The sequence below is a fragment of the Onychostoma macrolepis genome, chromosome 01 (assembly GCF_012432095.1).
Source record: "Onychostoma macrolepis isolate SWU-2019 chromosome 01, ASM1243209v1, whole genome shotgun sequence".
NCBI classification, from domain to species: domain Eukaryota; kingdom Metazoa; phylum Chordata; class Actinopteri; order Cypriniformes; family Cyprinidae; genus Onychostoma; species Onychostoma macrolepis.
Window position 1 is genome coordinate 3,212,343 of NC_081155.1, and position 21,373 is coordinate 3,233,715.

Sequence of the window (21,373 nt, forward strand, 5' to 3'; positions counted from 1 at the left end):
TATCCATTAGGCCACGACTGCCCCACTAAGCATTTTTTAAGTGTCCAGGAATGAAAATTAAGCTATGTGCTAATCTAGTAATTATGGCTTTATTACAAATATCATATTTTAAACAAAATGTCACCGTAGTATAACAATAGAAAATTTGTCGTTACTGTGGTTTTATTACAAATAGGGAGCGCAGTGCGCAACCTAACACTTTTTGACGTTCTCAGTTTGTGTATATCCACGTAGGGCTCAGAGTATAATTTTTTATCCACATTAATTCCACACCTGTCCAGTACAAATATGTCGCTTTGTTTCATAATTACAATAAAATACGTTTTTTTTTTAATTTAACTCAAAAGAATGGAAGTGAAATGTGGTGGGTGGGGTACATTGTAACATGTGAGGGGCACATCGTAACCATATGTTACCATATGACAGCTCAAAATGTTATCTGTCTTGAATATATATATATATATATATATATATATATACAGTATATACATTTATTTATTTATTTATTTTTTTCATTAGATCAAACTTAAACAGTTTGTCAATAAAATAAAAATTTCAAATAAAATAAGAATTCAAAATAATAATCCTGCAGGTGGCGGATCGTTTAGCCTTTTCTCAAAGCAGATAGAATAATTAAAGGTATCATTTTGATTAGCGGATTGTAATCCAGAAAGGATTATGTGTTTATTCCAGAAATTGAAATCTACAAGCTAATACATACTACTCATAGTCACGCAATGCTGATGTTGTTAACATTAATAATTTGAGAATAAAGTATAACAATAATAATGCTTTGCACGGTTTGATGTGATATGAGCTAACCGATCATTAGATTTAATCGCCATTGGTAGCGTGATTTACGGTAATTTTTTTGATTTTTTCCTCAGTTGGGGACAAACGTGGCAGACTTGTTACTTCAGCTGGCAATATTATACGGTGAAAATGCTTATTTGGGTCATATATTCCAAGACGTAGGTGAGAATCTGTGATTGCGAAGTACAGTAAACATCCACAACGGCACAGTGACTGACAGCCACACATTCACCTCAAAACATTAGATTCATCCGCACTGGAGCCATGCCAGAGCACATCCCACGCAAGCAAGATAATTCCGCAAGCAGCTGCAATTCCACGTTTTCAAACAGAGATGGCGACAAAGAGGCAAAACTTACGGACTGCAGCTTTAAGTTTAAACAGCTCAGACTTACATTTTAGTCTTGGACTAGGCATAAGCCTTGTCAGTGAAACCAGGGGTATGCTTAACCCAGGCTTAATATATTATAATTTCAAATTTAAATTTTGATTGATCTAATTTCTCTATTTTAATAAATGCTGCATTAAACAAATTTCAGGGCTCTGCATAAGTCATTACACAAAACCATCCGCAATGTTTTCATTGAAAAGTTATGAAAATAACCTAATAATAACCATTAATAGATCAATTCTGCTTTCGTTGATAATCGTAAACAATCATTTCGAGTTTAAGTGTCTGTTCATTATAATAGTGTCTGTCCCAATTTATTTAGTTATCATGAGCATTGGAATGTTTAAAGAGGATGTCATAACAAATGGCAGTAGACTATTTTTTTAAAAGTTTTTCAGTATTAAAAAACTGCTAAATGAAGCTGTGACAGTTTTGTGTTCACATGAGGTCAATATTCCAAATATTTCATAAAATCTAATCTTTTTATCTGACATTACAGTGAAGTTCAAGTAGTGGCCACAAAACCCCCAAAGCTTCCCACCCAAAGGATTCATTTCTACCCAGTAAATATCTACCTTACATGGCAGGATAAATGGTCTGGAAGAACAGTGATGAAATGAATATTTAATAAACTATGGCTCTTTCTCGATTAAAAGAAACCCATCCAGCAATGAAAAAGTGTATTTGTCAGTTACTCTCATTCATGCATTCTTTACGCCATTTCACCACATAAAACTTTAAATGCATATGAGGCACTCATATTATTGTATTTTATTTTGAGGATTTTTAATACTTCTATCTGGTTTAATATAAAATCATTGTTCTACTCCAGTGGTAATCCCAGTCCTTGCATTTATGTATATAAATATGACTTTATATACAGCGTTCGGTTCAGTCCACCACATGAAAGCTCACTGCCCCCTACTGGCAGCAAGAGCTCAATGTACAGTTTCAGTTTTGCAGGTTTTTTTCCAGATTGACTGATGAAAGTCACTCTGACGATCCTGGAGCAGTTTGTTCTTTAGCGTGTTTGTTCTGGTGAGTCTGAAAACTACCTAAATAAGCGAATCTCTCGCCGCAGATGGAGCAGGAGTAAGGTTTCTCTCCTGTATGAACTCGCTGATGGACCTTGAGGATGTCTGATCGAGCAAACGTCTTGTCACATTGTGAGCACTTGAAAGGTCTTTCTCCGCTATGAGTCCTCTTGTGGTTTTTTAAAATATCACACTTACTGAAATTCTTCCCACAGACGCTGCAGTGATACGGTTTTTCTCCAGTGTGGACTCTCTTATGAAATCCAAATTGAGTTGGACTAGAAAAGCTCTTCCCACAGTAGGAGCAAAGATACGGTTTCTCTCCGGTGTGAGTCCTCTCGTGACAATTCAGATTAGATCTTTGACGGAATCGTTTGTCACAGTATTTGCACTGAAACGGTTTCTCATCAGAGTGGATTTTCTGGTGTGACTTTAGACAGCTTGAGTCTATAAAGGTTTTTCCACATTCACTGCACTGGTACGGCCTCTCATTGGTGTGAACACGCACATGTGTCTTCAGATGAGGTCCATGATTGAAGCTCTTCTCGCAGTGAGGGCACTTGTACGGTTTTTCTCCCGTGTGGATTCGCTTATGAACAACAAGATTTCCTTTGGTGCTGAAATACTTGTCACATTCACTGCAGTGGAAAGACTTTTCTTTGTGAGTCTTCAAATGAACTTTTAGACTAGAATGAACAAAAAAAACCTTCCCACACTGTTTGCAGCAAAACTCCCTCTTCAAGCTGTGATCTTTTGAATGAAGTCTCCTCTCTTCTGCGGTAGGAAAGCTGATGTTGCATCTCCTGCAGGTGAAGTCTTTCTGTTCTGTGTGTTTTCTCTTGTGTCTCGTTAAATAACCCTGTGAACTCAGTGTTTTTCCACAGGTGGCACAAGGAAAATTTTTGACCGTCAGATTCTCTTTTGATGTTAAGGCTGTTTCTCCATCAGAAGATGAACAGCCATTGTCATCTGAAACGAACAGAATGGTTATAAATTCTGGGTTATAAAATATACTTGAAAAGAGTTTGTGTGAAACACAAGTTACAACCCGAATTCTGGAAATGTTGGGACGTTTTTTTAAATTTTAATAAAATGAAAACTAAAAGACTTTCAAATCACATGAGCCAATATTTTATTCACAATATACACATAGAGAACATAGCAAATGTTTAAACAGAGAAATTTGACACTTTTATCCACTAAATGAGCTCATTTCAAATTTGATGCCTGCTACAGGTCTCAAAAAAGTTGGCACGGGGGCAACAAAGAGCTGAAAAAGCAAGAATGTTTGAAAAGATTCAGCTGGGAGAACATCTAGCAACTTATTAAGAGAATTGACATCAGGTCTGTTACACGATTATCTATAAAAGGGATGTCTTAGTGTAGTGAATTTTGCTTTTGCCAACCTAAAGAGACGAACTAGTGTAGTGATGGGTACTCACATCACAGGTGATGTTATGATTTTTAGATCATGTGTCACTTAAGGTTTGGTTAGGAGTACATCACATAAGAAAGATTGGTGGGATACCTAACTTGTAGAACCTTTACTGCATTATCAACACAAGGAAGACACAAGTGTAATAAAATAGATTGTATTAACAAAAGATAGACAAGAGTAATCAGCAACTACTAAATGAATACCATGAATGGGAAAGGAATAAAGTGCATAAGATGCATAAAATGCAAGTGGTTATGTTGGATGTTTCAGAGTATTGACAGTTTATCTTTTCAGATAACGTAGCTCTGACATAGCAACAGGTAAGGTGAAAAACCTTTTTATGCATCAAACAAATACCTGAAAGATTATTTGTTATCAACTGCAATCAGCTATATAACATCTAATGTCAATTAGATAAAATCATATACTGATAATACACAACAATGCCAAGGTCTCTGGAAGAGGTTTGGATAGGTGATAGTTTTGTTCTCTGTGATTGAGTGAGCCGTCCGGTGGTGGTGACTTTATCCACTGGTTGTGCTGGTAACAAAGCAGTGGGGAAAGGAGCAGGAATCCGTTTCGACAGCCTTGAACATGAAGTGCTGGAGGATGCTGATCTCTTGGAGCACCAAAGGGTCCTAAAATCTGGAACATGCAGATGTGACCCTGAAGTAGGTGCAGAAGGTTCTTTGCCTGGAACATGCAAGAAAAAGTACCTTGGAGTGAAGGTTTGCTCACCGGAACTTAACCTTGTTGCAGATGTCTGTGTGTCTTCTGCCTCTCTGGGCTAGAGACCAGAATTTGGTCGATCCGCTTTGTCTCTCTAGGATGGAGACTCAGGACGTCCTGCATCTGTTGTTGTCTTGCTGGACGAAGGCTCCAGATGACGAAATCTGAACGTAGATTATTTCTTTCCTCGCATGCTGGAGGCTCAGAATGTGGTGGTATCTGTTGCTGCCTCAAAGCTGGAGACTCAGTACTGCGTATCTGTTATTGCCTCTTTCCTCAGACTCAGAACTTCGGTGTTTCTGTTAGTGTCTCTCCCTTTCGGGACTCAGACTCACAACTGGTTGTTTCTGTTGCTGCCTTCCCGGTAACAGGACTCAGACTCAGAATGAGGAGCGTTTTTTGGAAGGTACCTTTATCTCTTTCTGATGAAGAGGAGATTGCAATTTGGCGCTTCTCCATTTCCATGCTGTGATTGGCTGTTTCCATCAGAGCGGGGGACACGGTGTGGCCCACCCTTCTTTCCTCCTGTGGAACTTATTTGCATAGTCCAAACACAAATTTAGAAAAGTGTCACTGAAGTTTTACCAATGCATCATTCACTTACCAAACCACAACCAGAATACCTTTGACAATGTTACAAACACATTAAGTCCCATATTAATGGATTTGGATGGAACTTTGTGATCTCTTTTTGTTTCACCCACTGCTGCTGCATCCAGAGGTCCTAAGGAATTTTTATGGTGGTCACAGGCCAAAACCTTAGGAATCAATCTGTTGGTGGGTGAAGGGCAGATACTGCATTTTAACCAATGATAAGTCCTGTCCTTCCCCGGCTTTGTACTAAAGGTGTCTGGCTGTTGTCCTGGCATCTTTATCTGATGGCGTTGGACAGTTTTCTTTTGTTAGTCCAGCAAGATCCAATCAAAATGTAGCAAACCCTTGTCCGCTATAGTGATCAGAGAGGGGCCCCGCCATAAACTGGGCCCTGAAATGTGCTGTCCACTACAAGAGGCAGAGTCTCTCAGAAGTAAAGATGGGCAGAGGCTCTCCAATCTGTGAAAGAGTGCGTTACTTTGAAAACAACGTTCCTCAACGTCAAATTGCAAAGGCTTTGCAAATCTCATCATCTATAGTGCATAACATCATCAAAAGATTCAGAGAAACTGGATAAATCTCTGTGCTTAAGGGACAAGGCCGAAGACCTTTGTTGGATGCCTGTGGTCTTCGGGCTAAACAGGAGGGAGACCTTCCAGCGTGTTATCAGCGTTCAGTTCAAAAGCCAGCATCTCTGATGGTATGGGGCTGCATAAGTGCATACAGTATGGGCAGCTTGCATGTTTTGGAAGGCACTATGAATTCTGAAAGGTATATAAAGGATTTAGAGCAACATATGCTCCCCTCCAGATGACGTCTATTTCAGGGAAGACCTTGTGTATTTCAGCAGGACAATGCAAACCCACATACTGCAGCTATTACAACAGCATGGCTTCGTAGTAGAAGAGTTCGGGTGCTGAATTGGCCTGCCTGCAGTCTAGATGTTTCACCTATAGAGAACATTTGGTGCATCATTAAACAAAAAATACGTCAAAGATGACCACAAACTCTTCATCAGCTGGAAACCTATACCAGGCAAGAATGGGACCAAATTCCAACACCAAACCTCCAGAAACTCATAACTTCGATGCCCAGACGTCTTCAAACTGTTTTGAAAAGAAGAGGAGATGCTACACCACGGTAAACGTGCCTCCGTCCCAACTATTTTGAGACCTGTAGCAGGCATCAAATTTGAAATGAGTTCATTTTGTGCATAAAATTGTAAAATTTCTCAGTTATGCTATCTATGTTCTATTGTGAATAAAATATTGGCTCATGTGATTTGAAATTCCTTTAGTTTTCATTTTATTCAAATTTTAAAAAACGTCCCAACATTTCCGGAATTCGGGTTGTAATTAAATAAACTCATGCATAGACATATTGATAAAGTGAGTTTGGAAATGCAACTTTCACCACCCATTTCACTATATTTATAATGTAATTTTGCAGTATAATAGCATTATTGCAATCAAAATGTATTTCTTTCAAGATTTTGTAATTTAACTATAATTGTATCATGACAAAAATCATTTTTTGTCATGATACATTTGATCAGGTTTTGATTTTGGTCAAACCATGCAGCCTTACTAACAGACACAGCAAATTTGGCTCACTTAAAAAAACACATTCTAGGTCAAAATCTCAACAGAGAGGAAAAATAATCAAAATACTACCATTTGCCATCATGTTCCCAAATATCTCAGAAAATCTTTTCTCAAAGCTGATCAGACCATCAGAGACCAACAGCCAATGAACCTGATCCTGAAGAGTCTCTGCTGATATTCAAGTGTCATAAAAGGAAGAAACAAACCTGGAGGAATGAAATCTTCATCATCATCTTCATCATTCCCATTATTCTCATCATTCTCTTCTTCATGACTCTGTTGTTGTTCCTCTGCGGTGGTTTCTTCTGCTCTGCTCTCGATCAGGTTCCTGCAGTCCACCAGTTTGACGGAGCACATCTTCAGCGGCGTCTGCAGCATCTGCTGTTCTCCAGCGTTACAGTCAGAGGTTTGATCAGTGGATTCATGATCCTGAGCGTCAGTATAACAGAGTAAAGTGAGGCTGAGCTCTGAGTCCTGTGTGTCTCTGGATCTCTGATCTCTGACGCTCCAGACTGAATCCTGAGCTTCTGTCCCATCAGCCACACGCACTGAAGCCTTCTCCACATCCTGACAAACACAATCAGTGATATATTTAATAATAGTATGATTAAAAATAAGACATTAATTCACATAACAAGCAGTCCATATTAGCAGCTAAAGATGAAATGAAGAGCTGTTGAAACCTCTCTGTTCAGTTTGTGTCCTCTTTCTCTCAGCTTTGCCTCCAGTGACGCCACCTCTTTCTTCAGCCGACAGATTTCTGTGATGAAATCCTCAATATCCAGCATGGACAGATCAGTTCCTACTGATTTACAGCAGATCACATCCACCTGCGCTTTCATGATCAACATCTGAACACAAACACATCATGATAATAACAAGATTTATAATGGAGTGATCAAACTAAAAATCAGAGCAGAACTACACAGAACTGAATAAAGAAAATTAACTTTGGAGAATATTCAGAAGCATGAATGTCAGATATAAATATATTTCTTTACATTTATTGTTGACTAGGAATATCAGCTAAATTAACCATGGATTTATTATAGTAAAAGTGTAGTAACCATGATTTTTTTGGCATAATTACCATTTGTATGATCAGTTGTACTACAAATACCATTGTTAAACTATGGTTAGTGTAGCCAAACCATTTAACTATAGTAACCATGGTTTGTTGGTTTTATTTGTAGTAAAACCATGGTTAATTTTCGTAAGGGATATTTTATTAATATAGAACACTTCAATTTAGCTGCATTTACATTTAAACTTTACGCCACAACTCAAATATGACTGTGAGATTTAACCAATTTTAGGGATCCTTCAAAAGTGTCCAGCATACTAGTACAAATATCATAGTTATGTGGTTACAGTAAGTAAAACAATGGTAAATTTGTGCTTAGTCTAATGTGGTTTTATTACAAATACTTAAGTTAAACTATGGTTACTGTTGTACAACTTATAGGTTAATTTTCCTAAACCAGATTTGGCAAACGAACGCTTTATTTAAGCTCAATAAAAGAAAGCAAATCAACAATCACATACACAGTTAAAACACGTACCGAGACTGAGCTCCAACCGTCTCTTTCTTCAGTGGTTTTACCGGTGAACTAAGCGCGTCACAGCGCCTCCTTCAGTACAGTGAGAGAACAAGTGATCATCTAGTCCAATAGTCAGCAGGTTCCCATAACACCTGCGGGTTCTGCTGAAATGTTTGCGAGGCAAATCTCAGTTCAGTCTGAGCGCTCATCCCAACAAACACAGAAACATTCCCCCAACGTTATTTTTTAACCAAATAAGAACGTTCTAGGAACGTTTCCTGCAGGTTATTTATAAGTTTAATTTTTTATAACCTAGATATAACTTTCCCAGAACGTTCCCTGCAGGTTATTTTTAGTTGTCATAACCATGTAAACTAATTCAAACTTTGCAGATTTTTCTGATTATTCTAATGCTGAAATGTGTATTTTTTTAATCATAAACAAACTATTTTTGCAGAATTTCATGTCTGAAATAAGCTTTTAATAAAGTGTAGACATCAAAGTAGTCAAATCGCATTATAATGATAATATAATTCCACTTTTACAGCTGAAATTAAGCCGAGGTTAAGCAGTCTGAAAAGCATACCATAAACACTGGGTTTGTTTGTATGCTTCTTAACAGCGCGCCTCTGATCTGCTCGCGCGTCCAGCACATTTAAAAAATAACGGTCATTTTGTTTTACTGACTGACTAACACTCCTTTGATCTCTTTATTGAATAATTACTTATAATTAATAAATATTCGAGAGCAAATATTGTGATTTCAGAGAGATTTGACAAGTAAGATAACATTAACCGATAAGTTTTTGCTTACGGACCTAAGAGAGAAACATATCATCGTTAATTCAGTGGTAAGAAATGAATGTAATATTAAAGTCATATAAATGTTATTCATTTTTAATGCCTGTAAAAATAAAATTCGCATTCTTAAAACCCACTATTTTGTTGAAGTCACTGTTATTTGGTCCTTAAGAAACGTAAGATCTGCACTGTAAAAAAATTTAATGTAAAAAAAATGCTTTTTTTGCACAGAGTGCCAAACATTTACCATTAATGGAAATAACGGTTAAAGAACATTTTTTTAAAAACGGTCAATGAATGGCAGAAGCAGCTGCCAAACAAAAACTGTACAATTAAGGTACAACATCCTTATTTTTTCTTAATTTTTTTGTTTTGTTACTTTACAGGTATTGTCTGGATTATAATTGTCAAACATTCTCTGTGAATGTTTTTTTTTTTTTTTTTACAGTTAACCATCATCTAACAACAGCATACGTGCGAAAGCTAATAACTAACACTACATCAGCAACTCCACAGTTACTGCTTTTAAATAAAACTACATTTAGCATAACATCTGTCACTTGGTCTTCTCCTGGACTGAAGCACACACTCTACTCTTCAGCACGATGGTGACCCACAAAACACAGACAACAGAAACCCTTTAAATCCCAAAATAACATTGAACACTAACAGATCTCTCTACATCTCAGCATCTTCACTTATTACAAACCAGTCTGACTTATTTATTTCATACAAAACTTAGTGAGAATTAACAGAGGTTTAGATGTCAATGTTTTATTGAAATTAATCAAGTTTGAAGTCACTATTGTGGAGATAAGCGTTTGCTTTAGTTGGGCTTCTGACCCTTCACTTATTAACAATGTTTTTTTCTCTGGCTGCTGTAATTGTGTGTTTGTTACAGCAAAACCTGCAAGAAAAATTCTGATCAGATGAAGTGGTTTACATGCTGATGATGGTTTTGTCATTGTGTAGTGGCCTAACTCACTAGCCTCATCAGAAATGTCTGAACATGTTAAAATTATTAATTTCACTTTGTTGTAGTGTCACAATTTTATTGCTTGAAATATGGCCCTGCTTTGATATTTTGAAGGTTTGTAAGGTAGTTTGATGAAATTATTTAGGTGAGAACACGTAGAGTCACAGACATCAAGAATCTGCATATGAACCTCAACAATGGTAACAATCTACAAAATATTCAGATCAGCTCTGATCTTCACAAAACAAGCTTTTTGTTGATTGTCACCATTGTTGAGATTCATGTGCTGATTCTTGATGTTTCTGTCAATCAAAAAGCTTTCAAGACACTTTTTGTATAATGATAAAAAAAATTGGATCTCTGACTGCCATAACATCACAAGAACGCTGTATAAAAAAGACAAATAAAAAACAAAAACATTAATTTAATAAAAAATAAATAAATAAACATTAAATGCTAACATACTCGGAGACAATACTCATGATGTGATCAGGCTACTATATGATGATTAACTCATCATCAATAAGTAACCAGGTTTATCTGATCAGAGTAATTTCTCGCTAGCAAAGTCACAGCAGCCAGAAAAAAGCTGACAATGTAAAGTGAAGAGTCAGAAGCCCAACTAAAGCGAACTCTTATCTCCACAATGGTGATTTCAAACTTTATTATTTTCAATAAAACATTAACATCTAAACCTCTGTTAATTCTCAATAAGAAGTTTTGTATGAAATAAATAAAGTCAGACTGGTTTGTAATATGTGAAGATGCTGAGATCTAGAGAGATCTGTTAGTGTTTAATGTTCTGTTGCTGCCAGTCATGTGACATTTAATTAGTTAATTTTACAGTGAAGGTGTTTGATTGTAATAATTTATGAAATTCCTGTAAATGAACAGTGTTGTCAGCTTGTTTAAATAAGGAGATTTTAATTTAATTTTAAAGTTTTTGTTCGCCATCTAACGGTTTTGTTATTTTATTAATTACAGATTATTTTTGTAATTTTACATACATTTGTTTGTAATTTAAGAAAACAGAAAATGTACTGTATAAAAATACAGTAGTTTTTCTGTATGAAAAAAGTGAATTATTGTAATTTGTCATTAATGTCATAATCCTTAAAATAACAGCCAAGTAGTTAATTCAGAGATAATTGTACAGAGTTTTGACTGCAATTCAAAATAAAAGAAAACAACCTGAAAAATCACAGTTATTTTCCATAAAATTACGATTTTTTTTTTACAGTGTGGGTTATTATATGGTACATGGTAGTTATAATAAAGAAATCTTATATTAACGGATAGTTCAATCTCATTCAATGCTCCTTACGATGGTTAAATGTGCTCTGATTATCTTTAATGATTAAACAATAGTTTGAAACAAGACATATGGTTTGTAGTACTGATTATTGAGGTCCATATCTGTCCGTCTTCCATGCCGCAAATACTCTACTCGGGACGGGAATGCTGGTTGATTATTAACAGCAACGGTACCGGAGTAAAGAGGTTAGGTCAGGAGAACGTTCTGGGAACCTTCTAGGAACGTACATAGAACATTTCCGTTAGGTTAGGAGAACTTTCTGGGAACTTTCTAGGAACGTAAATAGAACGTTCCCTTTAGGTTAGGGGAACATTCCCCTAAACTAAAGGGAACTTTCTATTAAGAAAACTTTCCCGGCAACCCAAAAGGGAACGTTCTTGAGAACGTTCTGGGAACCAAAAACTAACGCTCCCAGAACGTTCTGGGAACCAAAACTTGTTAGCTGGGATGGTACGCACAGTGCGTAGCTGTAACACATGCAGGCGCCTCTGTAATGCATATCGTAATCGTAAACAATCATTTCGAGTTTAAGTGTCTGTTCATTATAATAGTGTCTGTCCCAATTTATTTAGTTATCATGAGCATTGGAATGTTTAAAGAGGATGTCATAACAAATGGCAGTAGACTATTTTTTAAAAAGTTTTTCAGTATTAAAAAACTGCTAAATGAAGCTGTGACAGTTTTGTGTTCACATAAAGTCAATATTCCAAATATTTCATAAAATCTAATCTTTTTATCTGACATTACAGTGAAGTTCAAGTAGTTGCCACAAAACCCCCAAAGCTTCCCACCCAAAGGATTCATTTCTACCCAGTAAATATCTACCTTACATGGTGGGATAAATAGTCTGGAAGAACAGTGATGAAATGAATAATTAATAAACTATGGCTCTTTCTTGTTTAAAAGAAACCCATCCAGCAATGAAAAAGTCTTTATGCCATTTAACCACATGAAACTTTTTGAAATCCTTATGAGGCACTCATATTATTGTATTTTATTTTGAGGATTTTTAATAGTTCTATCTGGTTTAATATAAAATCATTGTTCTACTCCAGTGATAATCCCAGTCCTTGCGCTCATTTCGAACTGGAATCATGGTGGAATGTCCGGTGATGTCCACTTCGTTGGGCACTTAAGGTCGAATAGAACAAACATCGTACGTGATAAGAGATACATACGAAATGTGCAGAGCGGGGGGACTGGGATTGGGAAACACTGTTCTACTCAACCAAACTCTGTATATAAAGTCATATTTGACGGAGTGCACCACATGAAAGCTCACTGACCCCTACTGGCAGCAAGAACTCAACGTACAGTTTCAGTTTTGCAGGTTTTTTTCCAGATTGACTGATGAAAGTCACTCTGACGATCCTGGAGCAGTTTGTTCTTTAGCGTGTTTGTTCTGGTGAGTCTGAAAACTACCTAAATAAGCGAATCTCTCGCCGCAGATGGAGCAGGAGTAAGGTTTCTCTCCTGTATGAACTCGCTGATGGACCTTGAGGATGTCTGATCGAGCAAACGTCTTGTCACATTGTGAGCACTTGAAAGGTCTTTCTCCGCTATGAGTCCTCTTGTGTTTTTTTAAAATATCACACTTACTGAAATTTTTCCCACAGACGCTGCAGTGATATGGTTTTTCTCCAGTGTGGACTCTCTTATGAAATCCAAATTGAGTTGGACTAGAAAAGCTCTTCCCGCAGTAGGAGCAAAGATACGGTTTCTCTCCGGTGTGAGTCCTCTCGTGACAATTCAGATTAGATCTTTGACGGAATCGTTTGTCACAGTATTTGCACTGAAACGGTTTCTCATCAGAGTGGATTTTCTGGTGTGACTTTAGACAGCTTGAGTCTATAAAGGTTTTCCCACATTCACTGCACTGGTACGGCCTCTCATTGGTGTGAACACGCACATGTTTCTTCAGATGAGTTCCATGATTGAAGCTCTTCTCGCAGTGAAGGCACTTGAAAGGTCTTTCTCCCGTGTGGATTCGCTTATGAGCATCAAGATTTCCTTTGGTGCTGAAATACTTGTCACATTCACTGCAGTGGAAAGACTTTTCTTTGTGAGTCTTCAAGTGAACTTTTAGACTAGAATGAATTAAAAAAACCTTCCCACACTGTTTGCAGCAAAACTCCCTCTTCACGCTGTGATCTTTTGAATGAAGTCTACTCTCTTCTGCGGTAGGAAAGCTGATGTTGCATCTCCTGCAGGTGAAGTCTTTCTGTTCTGTGTGTTTTCTCTCGTGTCTCGCTAAATGACCCTGTGAACTCAGTGTTTTTCCACAGGTGGCACAAGGAAAACCTTTGACCGTCAGATTCTCTTTTGATGTTAAGGCTGTTTCTCCATCAGAAGATGAACAGCCTTTGTTATCTGAAATGAAGAGAATGGTTATCAATTTTGGGTTTTAAAATATACTTGAAAAGAGTTTGTGTGAAACTCTGCAAGTTATAACCCGAATTCTGGAAATGTTGGGATGTTTTTTTTTAAATTTGAATAAAATGAAAACGACTTTCAAATCACGAGCCAATATTTTATTCACAATAGAACATAGAGAACATAGCAAATGTTTAAACAGATAAATGTTACACTTTTATCCACTACATGAGCTCATTTCAAATTTGATGCCTGCTACAGGTCTCAAAAAAGTTGGCACGGGGGCAACAAAGCAAGCTGAAAAAGCAAAAACTTTTGAAAAGATTCAGCTGGGTAAACATCTAGCAACTGCTGCTGCATCCAGAGGTCCTAAGGAATTTTTATGGTGGTCACAGGCCAAAACCTTAGGAGTCAATCTGTTGGTGGGTGAAGGGCAGATACTGCATTTTAACCAATGATAAGTCCTGTCCTTCCCCGGCTTTGTACTAAAGGTGTCTGGCTGTTGTCCTGGCATCTTTATCTGATGGCGTTGGACACTTTGCTTATGTTAGTCCAGCAAGATCCAATCAAAATGTAGTAAAACTTTGTCTTTGTCCACTATAGTGATCAGAGAGGGGCCCCGCCATAAACTGGGCCCTGAAATGTGCTGTCCACTACAAGAGGCAGAGTCTCTCAGAAGTAAAGATGGGCAGAGACTCTCCAATCTGTGAAAGAGTGCGTTACTTTAAAAACAACGTTCCTCAACGTCAAATTGCAAAGGCTTTGCAAATCTCATCATCTATAGTGCATAACATCATCAAAAGATTCAGAGAAACTGGATAAATCTCTGTGCGTAAGGGACAAGGCCGAAGACCTTTGTTGGATGCCTGTGGTCTTCGGGCTAAAGAGGAGGGAGACCTTGTAATATGCTCTGGTCCGCTCCCTGCTTACCGTGGTGATGAGATTCATAGCAGACTGTCGTCACTTAATGGCTGGATGTCTAAGTGGTGCCCGCAAAATAATATAGGCTTTATAGACAATTGGAAGAATTTTTGGGGCAGACCTGACCTGTTGAAAAGAGATGGTGTTCATCCCTCCTGGGGTGGTGCCGCTCTTCTCTCTAGAAATATGGCACATAGTCTTAGAGTTTGTACTTGACTAACTGGAGCCCAGGTCAGGAAGCAGACAGACTGGCTAAACCGATCGTCTGCTAGCCACCTCACGTCACAGAAGTCAGTTAACTCTCAGCACATAGAAACTTTTTCACCTAGATATCACTCTATAGAGACTGTGTCTGTTCCCCGAACTAGAAAATACAGAAAACATCCAAACCAAAGTAATAGTAACAATTTAATTGATGTTCAACAAATAAAAACGATATAATACAGATAAACACATGATAAAGCTTGGCTTATTAAATATTAGATCCCTTTCTTCAAAAGCACTTTTTGTAAATGATATGTTCACTGACCATAAACTAGATGTGCTTTGTCTGACAGAAACCTGGCTAAAACAAGATGATTACATTACTTTAAACAAGTCTACACCCCAAGATTACTGTTACAAACATGAACGCGTCCAAAAGGTAAAGGGGAGGTGTTGCTACAATTTATAGAAATATTTTCAGTATCTCTCAGAGGTTGGGTTTCAAGTATAATTCGTTCAAGTAATGGTGCTTCATATAACGTTATCCAAAGAAACAAGTGTTAATGATAAATCCCTGTGATGTTTGTACTGGCTACTGTATACAGGCCACCAGGGCACCATACAGACTTTATTAAAGAATTTTCTGATCTTCTATCGGAGTTAGTGCTGACTGCAGATAAAGTCCTAATCGTTGGTGATTTTAATATCCATGTTGATAATGACAGAGATTCGTTGGGATCAGCATTTATAGACATTCTAAACTCTATTGGTGTTAAACAACACGTGTCAGGACCTACTCATTGTCGAAATCATACTCTAGATTTAATACTGTCACATGGAATTGATGTCAGTGGCGTTGAAATTTTGCAGCAGAGCGATGATATCTCAGATCATTATCTAGTCTCCTGTATATTCCATATAGCTAAAGCTGTAAAGCCAACTTCTTGTTACAAATATGGTAGAACCATTACCTCTACCACAAAAGACTGCTTTATAAATAATCTTCCTGACTTATCTCAGTTCCTCAGCATATCCAATAGCTCAGAACAACTTGATGATGTAACAGGAACTATGGACTCTCTCTTTTCTAGCACTTTAGATGCGGTTGCTCCTTTACGATTAAGGAAGATTAAGGATAAGAGTCCAACACCGTGGTATAATGAGCACACTCGCGCCCTAAAGAGAGCAGCCCGGAAAATGGAGCGCAGCTGGAGGAAAACTAAATTAGAGGTATTTTGTTTAGCTTGGCGGAAAGTACCCTATCCTACAGAAAAGCATTAAAACTGCTAGATCTGATTACTTTTCGTCTCTTCTAGAAGAAAACAAACATAACCCCGATATTTATTCAATACAGTAACTAAATTAACGAAAAATCAAGCATCAATAGGTGTTGGCATTTCCCAAGAGCATAGCAGTAATGACTTTATGAACTACTTCACTTCCAAGATCGATACTATCAGAGATAAAATTGTATCCCTGCAGCCGTCAGCTACAGTATCGCATCAGATAGCGCACTATAGACCCCTGAGGAACAATTCCACTCATTCTCTACTGTAGGAGAGGAAGAATTGTATAAACTTGTTAAATCATCTAAACCAACATCATGTATGTTAGACCCGATTCCATCTAAACTACTAAAAGAGCTGCTTCCAGAAGTCATAGATCCTCTTTTGGCTATTATTAATTCATCATTGTCATTAGGATATGTCCCCAAAACCTTCAAATTGGCTGTTATTAAGCCTCTCATTAAAAACCACAACTTGACCCCAAAGATCTAGTTAATTACAGACCGATCTCAAATCTCCCTTTTCTGTCAAAGATACTAGAAAAGGTAGTATCCTCACAATTATATTCCTTCCTAGAGAAAAATGATATCTGTGAGGAATTCCAGTCAGGATTTAGATCGTATCATAGTACTGAGACTGCCCTCATTAGAGTTACAAATGACCTGCTTCTATCATCTGATTGTGGTTGTATCTCTTTATTAGTTCTACTGGATCTTAGCGCCATGCTCGACACTATCGACCACAACATTCTTTTGAATAGACTACAAAACTTTGTTGGCATTAGTGGAAGTGCCTTAGCATGGTTCAAATCGTACTTATCTGACCGCCATCAGTTCGTAGCAGTGAATGAAGAGGTATCATATCGATCACAAGTGCAGTATGGAGTACCTCAAGGCTCAGTACTAGGGCCGTTACTTTTCACGCTCTATATGTTACCCTTGGGAGATATTATCAGGAGACATGGTGTTAGCTTTCACTGTTATGCTGATGATACTCAGCTCTATATTTCTTCGCGGCCCGGTGAAACACACCAAATTGAGAAACTATCGGAATGCATAGTCGATATAAAAACTGGATGACGAGTAATTTTTACTGCTAAATTCTGAAAAACAGAGGTGTTAATTATCGGACCTAAAACCCCACATGTAATAACCTAGAACATTATCTAACACTTGACGGCTGCTCTGTCAATTCTTCTTCATCAGTCAGGAACCTAGGTGTGCTGTTCGATAGCAATCTGTCATTTGAAAGCCATGTTTCTAGCATCTGTAAAACTGCATTTTTCATCTCAAAAGCATATCTAAATTGCGACCAATGCTCTCAACGTCAAATGCAGAAATGTTAATTCATGCGTTTATGACCTCAAGGTTAGACTATTGTAATGCTTTATTGGGTGGTTGTTCTGCACGCTTGATCAACAAACTACAGTTAGTCCAAAATGCAGCAGCTAGAGTCCTTACTAGAACCAGGAAATATGACCATATTAGCCCGGTTCTGTCAACACTGCACTGGCTCCCTATCAAGCATCGGATAGATTTTAAAATCTTGTTAATTACTTATAAAGCCCTGAATGGTTTAGCTCCTCAGTACTTGAGCGAGCTCTTATCGCATTATAGTCCTCCACGTCCGCTGCGTTCTCAAAACTCTGGCCGTTTGATAATACCTAGAATATCAAAATCGACTGCGGGCGGCAGATCCTTTTCCTATTTAGCACCCAAACTCTGGAACAGTCTACCTAACACTGTTCGGGAGGCAGACACACTCTGTCAGTTTAAATCTAGATTAAAGACCCATCTCTTTAGCCTGGCTTACACATAACACATTAATACGCTTCTATTATTCAAATCCGTTAAAGGATTGTTAGGCTGCATTAATTAGATGAACCCGGAACCGGGAACACTCCCCATAACACACGATGTACTCGTTACATCGTAAGTTGAATGGCATCTGCGCTAATGTTTGTCTGTTTCTTTCCTAGTCTGTTTCTCGGTCCGTATCCGATCAGATGGTGGGTCGGCGCCGGGAGGTGATGTCTGCGGCCCTGATCGTCAGCGGAGACCAGGACGCCCGGATGACCCCCAGAGATATATCCCCAGATATATCAACCAAAATAACAAAATAACTAAAATATAATAAAATACCTAACTACATAATACTACTATTGTTAGAAATTGCAACAAAATTAAAATAGAAATATAAACTTTTGAACTGCGAGTTTCGTCTGGTCAGAGGAGAACTGGCCCCCCGACTGAGCCTGGTTTCTCCCAAGGTTTTTTTTTCTCCATTCTGTCACAGAGGGAGTTTTGGTTCCTTGCCGCTGTCGCCTCTGGCTTGCTCAGTTGGGGACACTTAATTTCTAGCGATTATCGCCGATTTGATTGCACAGATACTATTTAAACTAAACTGAGCTAGACAATGACATCTCTGAATTCAATAATGAAATGCCTTTAACTGAAAATTGAGTGTTTAATCTTATTATACATTACTGACACTCTATCCTCCAATTTGATACTGTTAAGTGCTTTGACACAATCTGTATTGTAAAAGCGCTATATAAATAAAGGTGACTTGACTTGACTTGACCTTCCAGCGTGTTATCAGCGTTCAGTTCAAAAGCCAGCATCTCTGATGGTATGGGGCTGCATAAGTGCATACAGTATGGGCAGCTTGCATGTTTTGGAAGGCACTATGAATTCTGAAAGGTATATAAAGGATTTAGAGCAACATATGCTCCCCTCCAGACGACGTCTATTTCAGGGAAGACCTTGTGTATTTCAGCAGGACAATGCAAACCCACATACTGCCGCTATTACAACAGCATGGCTTCATAGTAGAAGAGTTCGGGTGTTGAATTGGCCTGCCTGCAGTCTAGATGTTTCACCTATAGAGAACATTTGGTGCATCATTAAACAAAAAATACGTCAAAGATGACCACGAACTCTTCATCAGCTGGAAACCTATACCAGGCAAGAATGGGACCAAGTTCCAACACCAAAACTCCAGAAACTCATAACTTCGATGCCCAGATGTCTTCAAACTGTTTTGAAAAGAAGAGGAGATGCTACACCACGGTAAACGTGCCCCCGTGCCAACTATTTTGAGACCTATAGCAGGCATCAAATTTGAAATGAGCTCATTTTGTGCATAAAATTTTAACATTTCTCAGTTATGCTATCTATGTTCTATTGTGAATAAAATATTGGCTCATGTAATTTGAAATTCTATTAGTTTTCATTTTATTCAAATTTAAATAACGTCCCAATATTTCCAGAATTCGGGTTGTAATTAAATAAACTCATGCATAGACATATTGATAAAGTGAGTTTGGAAATGCAACTTTCACCACCCATTTCACTATATTTATAATGTAATTTTGCAGTATAATAGCATTATTGCAATCAAAATGTATTTCTTTCATGATTTTGTAATTTAACTATAAAGGTATCATGACAAAAATAATTGAAATTTGATTTTTGGCCAAATCGTGCAGCCTTAAAAACAGACACAGCAAATCTGTCTCAATTAAAAAACACATTCTAGATCAAAATCTCAACAGAGATAGAAAAATTCTATAATTTGCCATTAAGCTTCCAAATATCTCAAACCTGATCAGACCATCAGAGACCAACAGCCAATATCATCCTGATCCTGAAGAGACACTGCTCACATTCAAGTGTCATGACAAACAACAAAAGGTCATAAAAGGATGAAACAAACCTGGAGGAATGAAATCTTCATCATAGTCATCATCATTCCCATTATTCTCATATTCATCCTCATCCTCATTCTGATCTTCATCCTCTTCCTCGTGACTCTGTTGTTGTTCCTCTGCGGTGGTTTCTTCTGCTCTGCTCTCGATCAGGTTCCTGCAGTCCACCAGTTTGACGGAGCACATCTTCAGCGGCGTCTGCAGCATCTGCTGTTCTCCAGCGTTACAGTCAGAGGTTTGATCAGTGGATTCATGATCCTGAGCGTCAGTATAACAGAGTAAAGTGAGGCTGAGCTCTGAGTCCTGTGTGTCTCTGGATCTCTGATCTCTGACGCTCCAGACTGAATCCTGAGCTTCTGTCCCATCAGCCACACGCACTGAAACCTTCTCCACATCCTGACAAACACAATCAGCTCATCAATACAGAATCTGGCAATAACTTTTAATTAACCTGTTTGTGAATGAGCTTGGGAATTTAATTGTACATAAAAAGAAGCCCAATTTCATCCGACAAACCAACAGTGATTGAAGTGAAGGAAGAAATGAAGAGCTGTTGAAACCTCTCTGTTCAGTTTGTCTCCTCTTTCTCTCAGCTTTGCCTCCAGTGACGCCACCTCTTTCTTCAGCCGACAGATTTCTGTGATGAAATCCTCAATATCCAGCATGGACAGATCAGTTCCTACTGATTTACAGCAGATCACATCCACCTGCGCTTTCATGATCAACATCTGAACACAAACACATCATGATTAAAGATGCATTTATGATGGACTGATCAAATCCGTAAACTAAGCATGATATTTTAATATTTGTGCCCATTTCTAAGCAGTCCAGGACTAAAAATTAAGCAATGTCCTAATGTTGTAACTATATGGTTTTATTACAAATGTCACATTTTAAACAAGATTACTTTAATATAACAATGGCAAATTTGTGGTTACTGTAGTTTTATTACAAATACCTTTATTTAAATTATACTGTAGTAAAACCATGATTAATTTTCATAAACGATTAGAAAAGGCGAGGTACAGCTTTATTTGAAGTCACTTAAACACTATAAAGACAGAAAAACAGCACGCACATACACATGCTAAAATGCATAAATCAAGTAAAACACATTAAAAACATACCGGAGTGCGCCAAACTACTTTCTTCCGTGGATTTGCCGGTGGACTAAAGACGCCTCTTCTTCTTCTTTCCAGTTTTACGGCGGTTGTCATCCAGCTTTTTGGTGCATTACCGCCCCCCTCTGCTCCGGAGTGTGGATCAGATAATAATAAAACTTAGTCTATTCCCTTTCTTACACTTACATGACACTCAGTTAATCCCCTCACATAAATACACACACCCACATGATACTTTAATTATCCTGTTGAAAACTCCTGCCTCCCTGAAAAATTAAATCAATATTCTGTTCTGCGTCCTATTTGCTGTGCTTAATAACCCTTTAATGTGAACCCCTGCACCCCAGTCTCCCTCAAAGAGAGAGAGGGAGAATTTTTTTAAACTAATTTCTTCATATTTCTCTCATTCAAAAATATCCAGTGGCGAATTCTCAATGGCCAGGTTTCTTCAAACTAGGTGCAAGGGCGCATATGTATTTATGTATTAACATATCAAATTATGTAGGCCTACAGAGGCGGA

At 37.8% G+C, this 21,373-nt stretch overlaps 2 protein-coding genes across 2 annotated transcripts; both read right to left on the bottom strand.

Moving 5' to 3' along the window:
* Window positions 1-1,814: 1,814 nt before the first annotated feature.
* On the bottom strand, window positions 1,815-20,949 carry LOC131536321 (zinc finger protein 883-like). Its single transcript, XM_058769170.1, has 4 exons — window positions 20,860-20,949; window positions 20,290-20,457; window positions 19,738-20,125; window positions 1,815-3,207 (listed from the first exon to the last, which is right to left on the bottom strand). The coding sequence occupies exons 1-4, from the start codon at window positions 20,947-20,949 to the stop codon at window positions 2,195-2,197; spliced, it is 1,659 nt and encodes a 552-aa protein (XP_058625153.1). The 3' UTR covers window positions 1,815-2,194.
* On the bottom strand, window positions 3,817-8,524 carry LOC131543047 (uncharacterized). The gene is made up of 4 exons (XM_058780262.1): window positions 8,166-8,524; window positions 7,287-7,454; window positions 6,810-7,170; window positions 3,817-5,949 (listed from the first exon to the last, which is right to left on the bottom strand). The coding sequence occupies exons 2-4, from the start codon at window positions 7,452-7,454 to the stop codon at window positions 5,843-5,845; spliced, it is 636 nt and encodes a 211-aa protein (XP_058636245.1). The 5' UTR covers window positions 8,166-8,524; the 3' UTR covers window positions 3,817-5,842.
* Window positions 20,950-21,373: the final 424 nt, after the last annotated feature.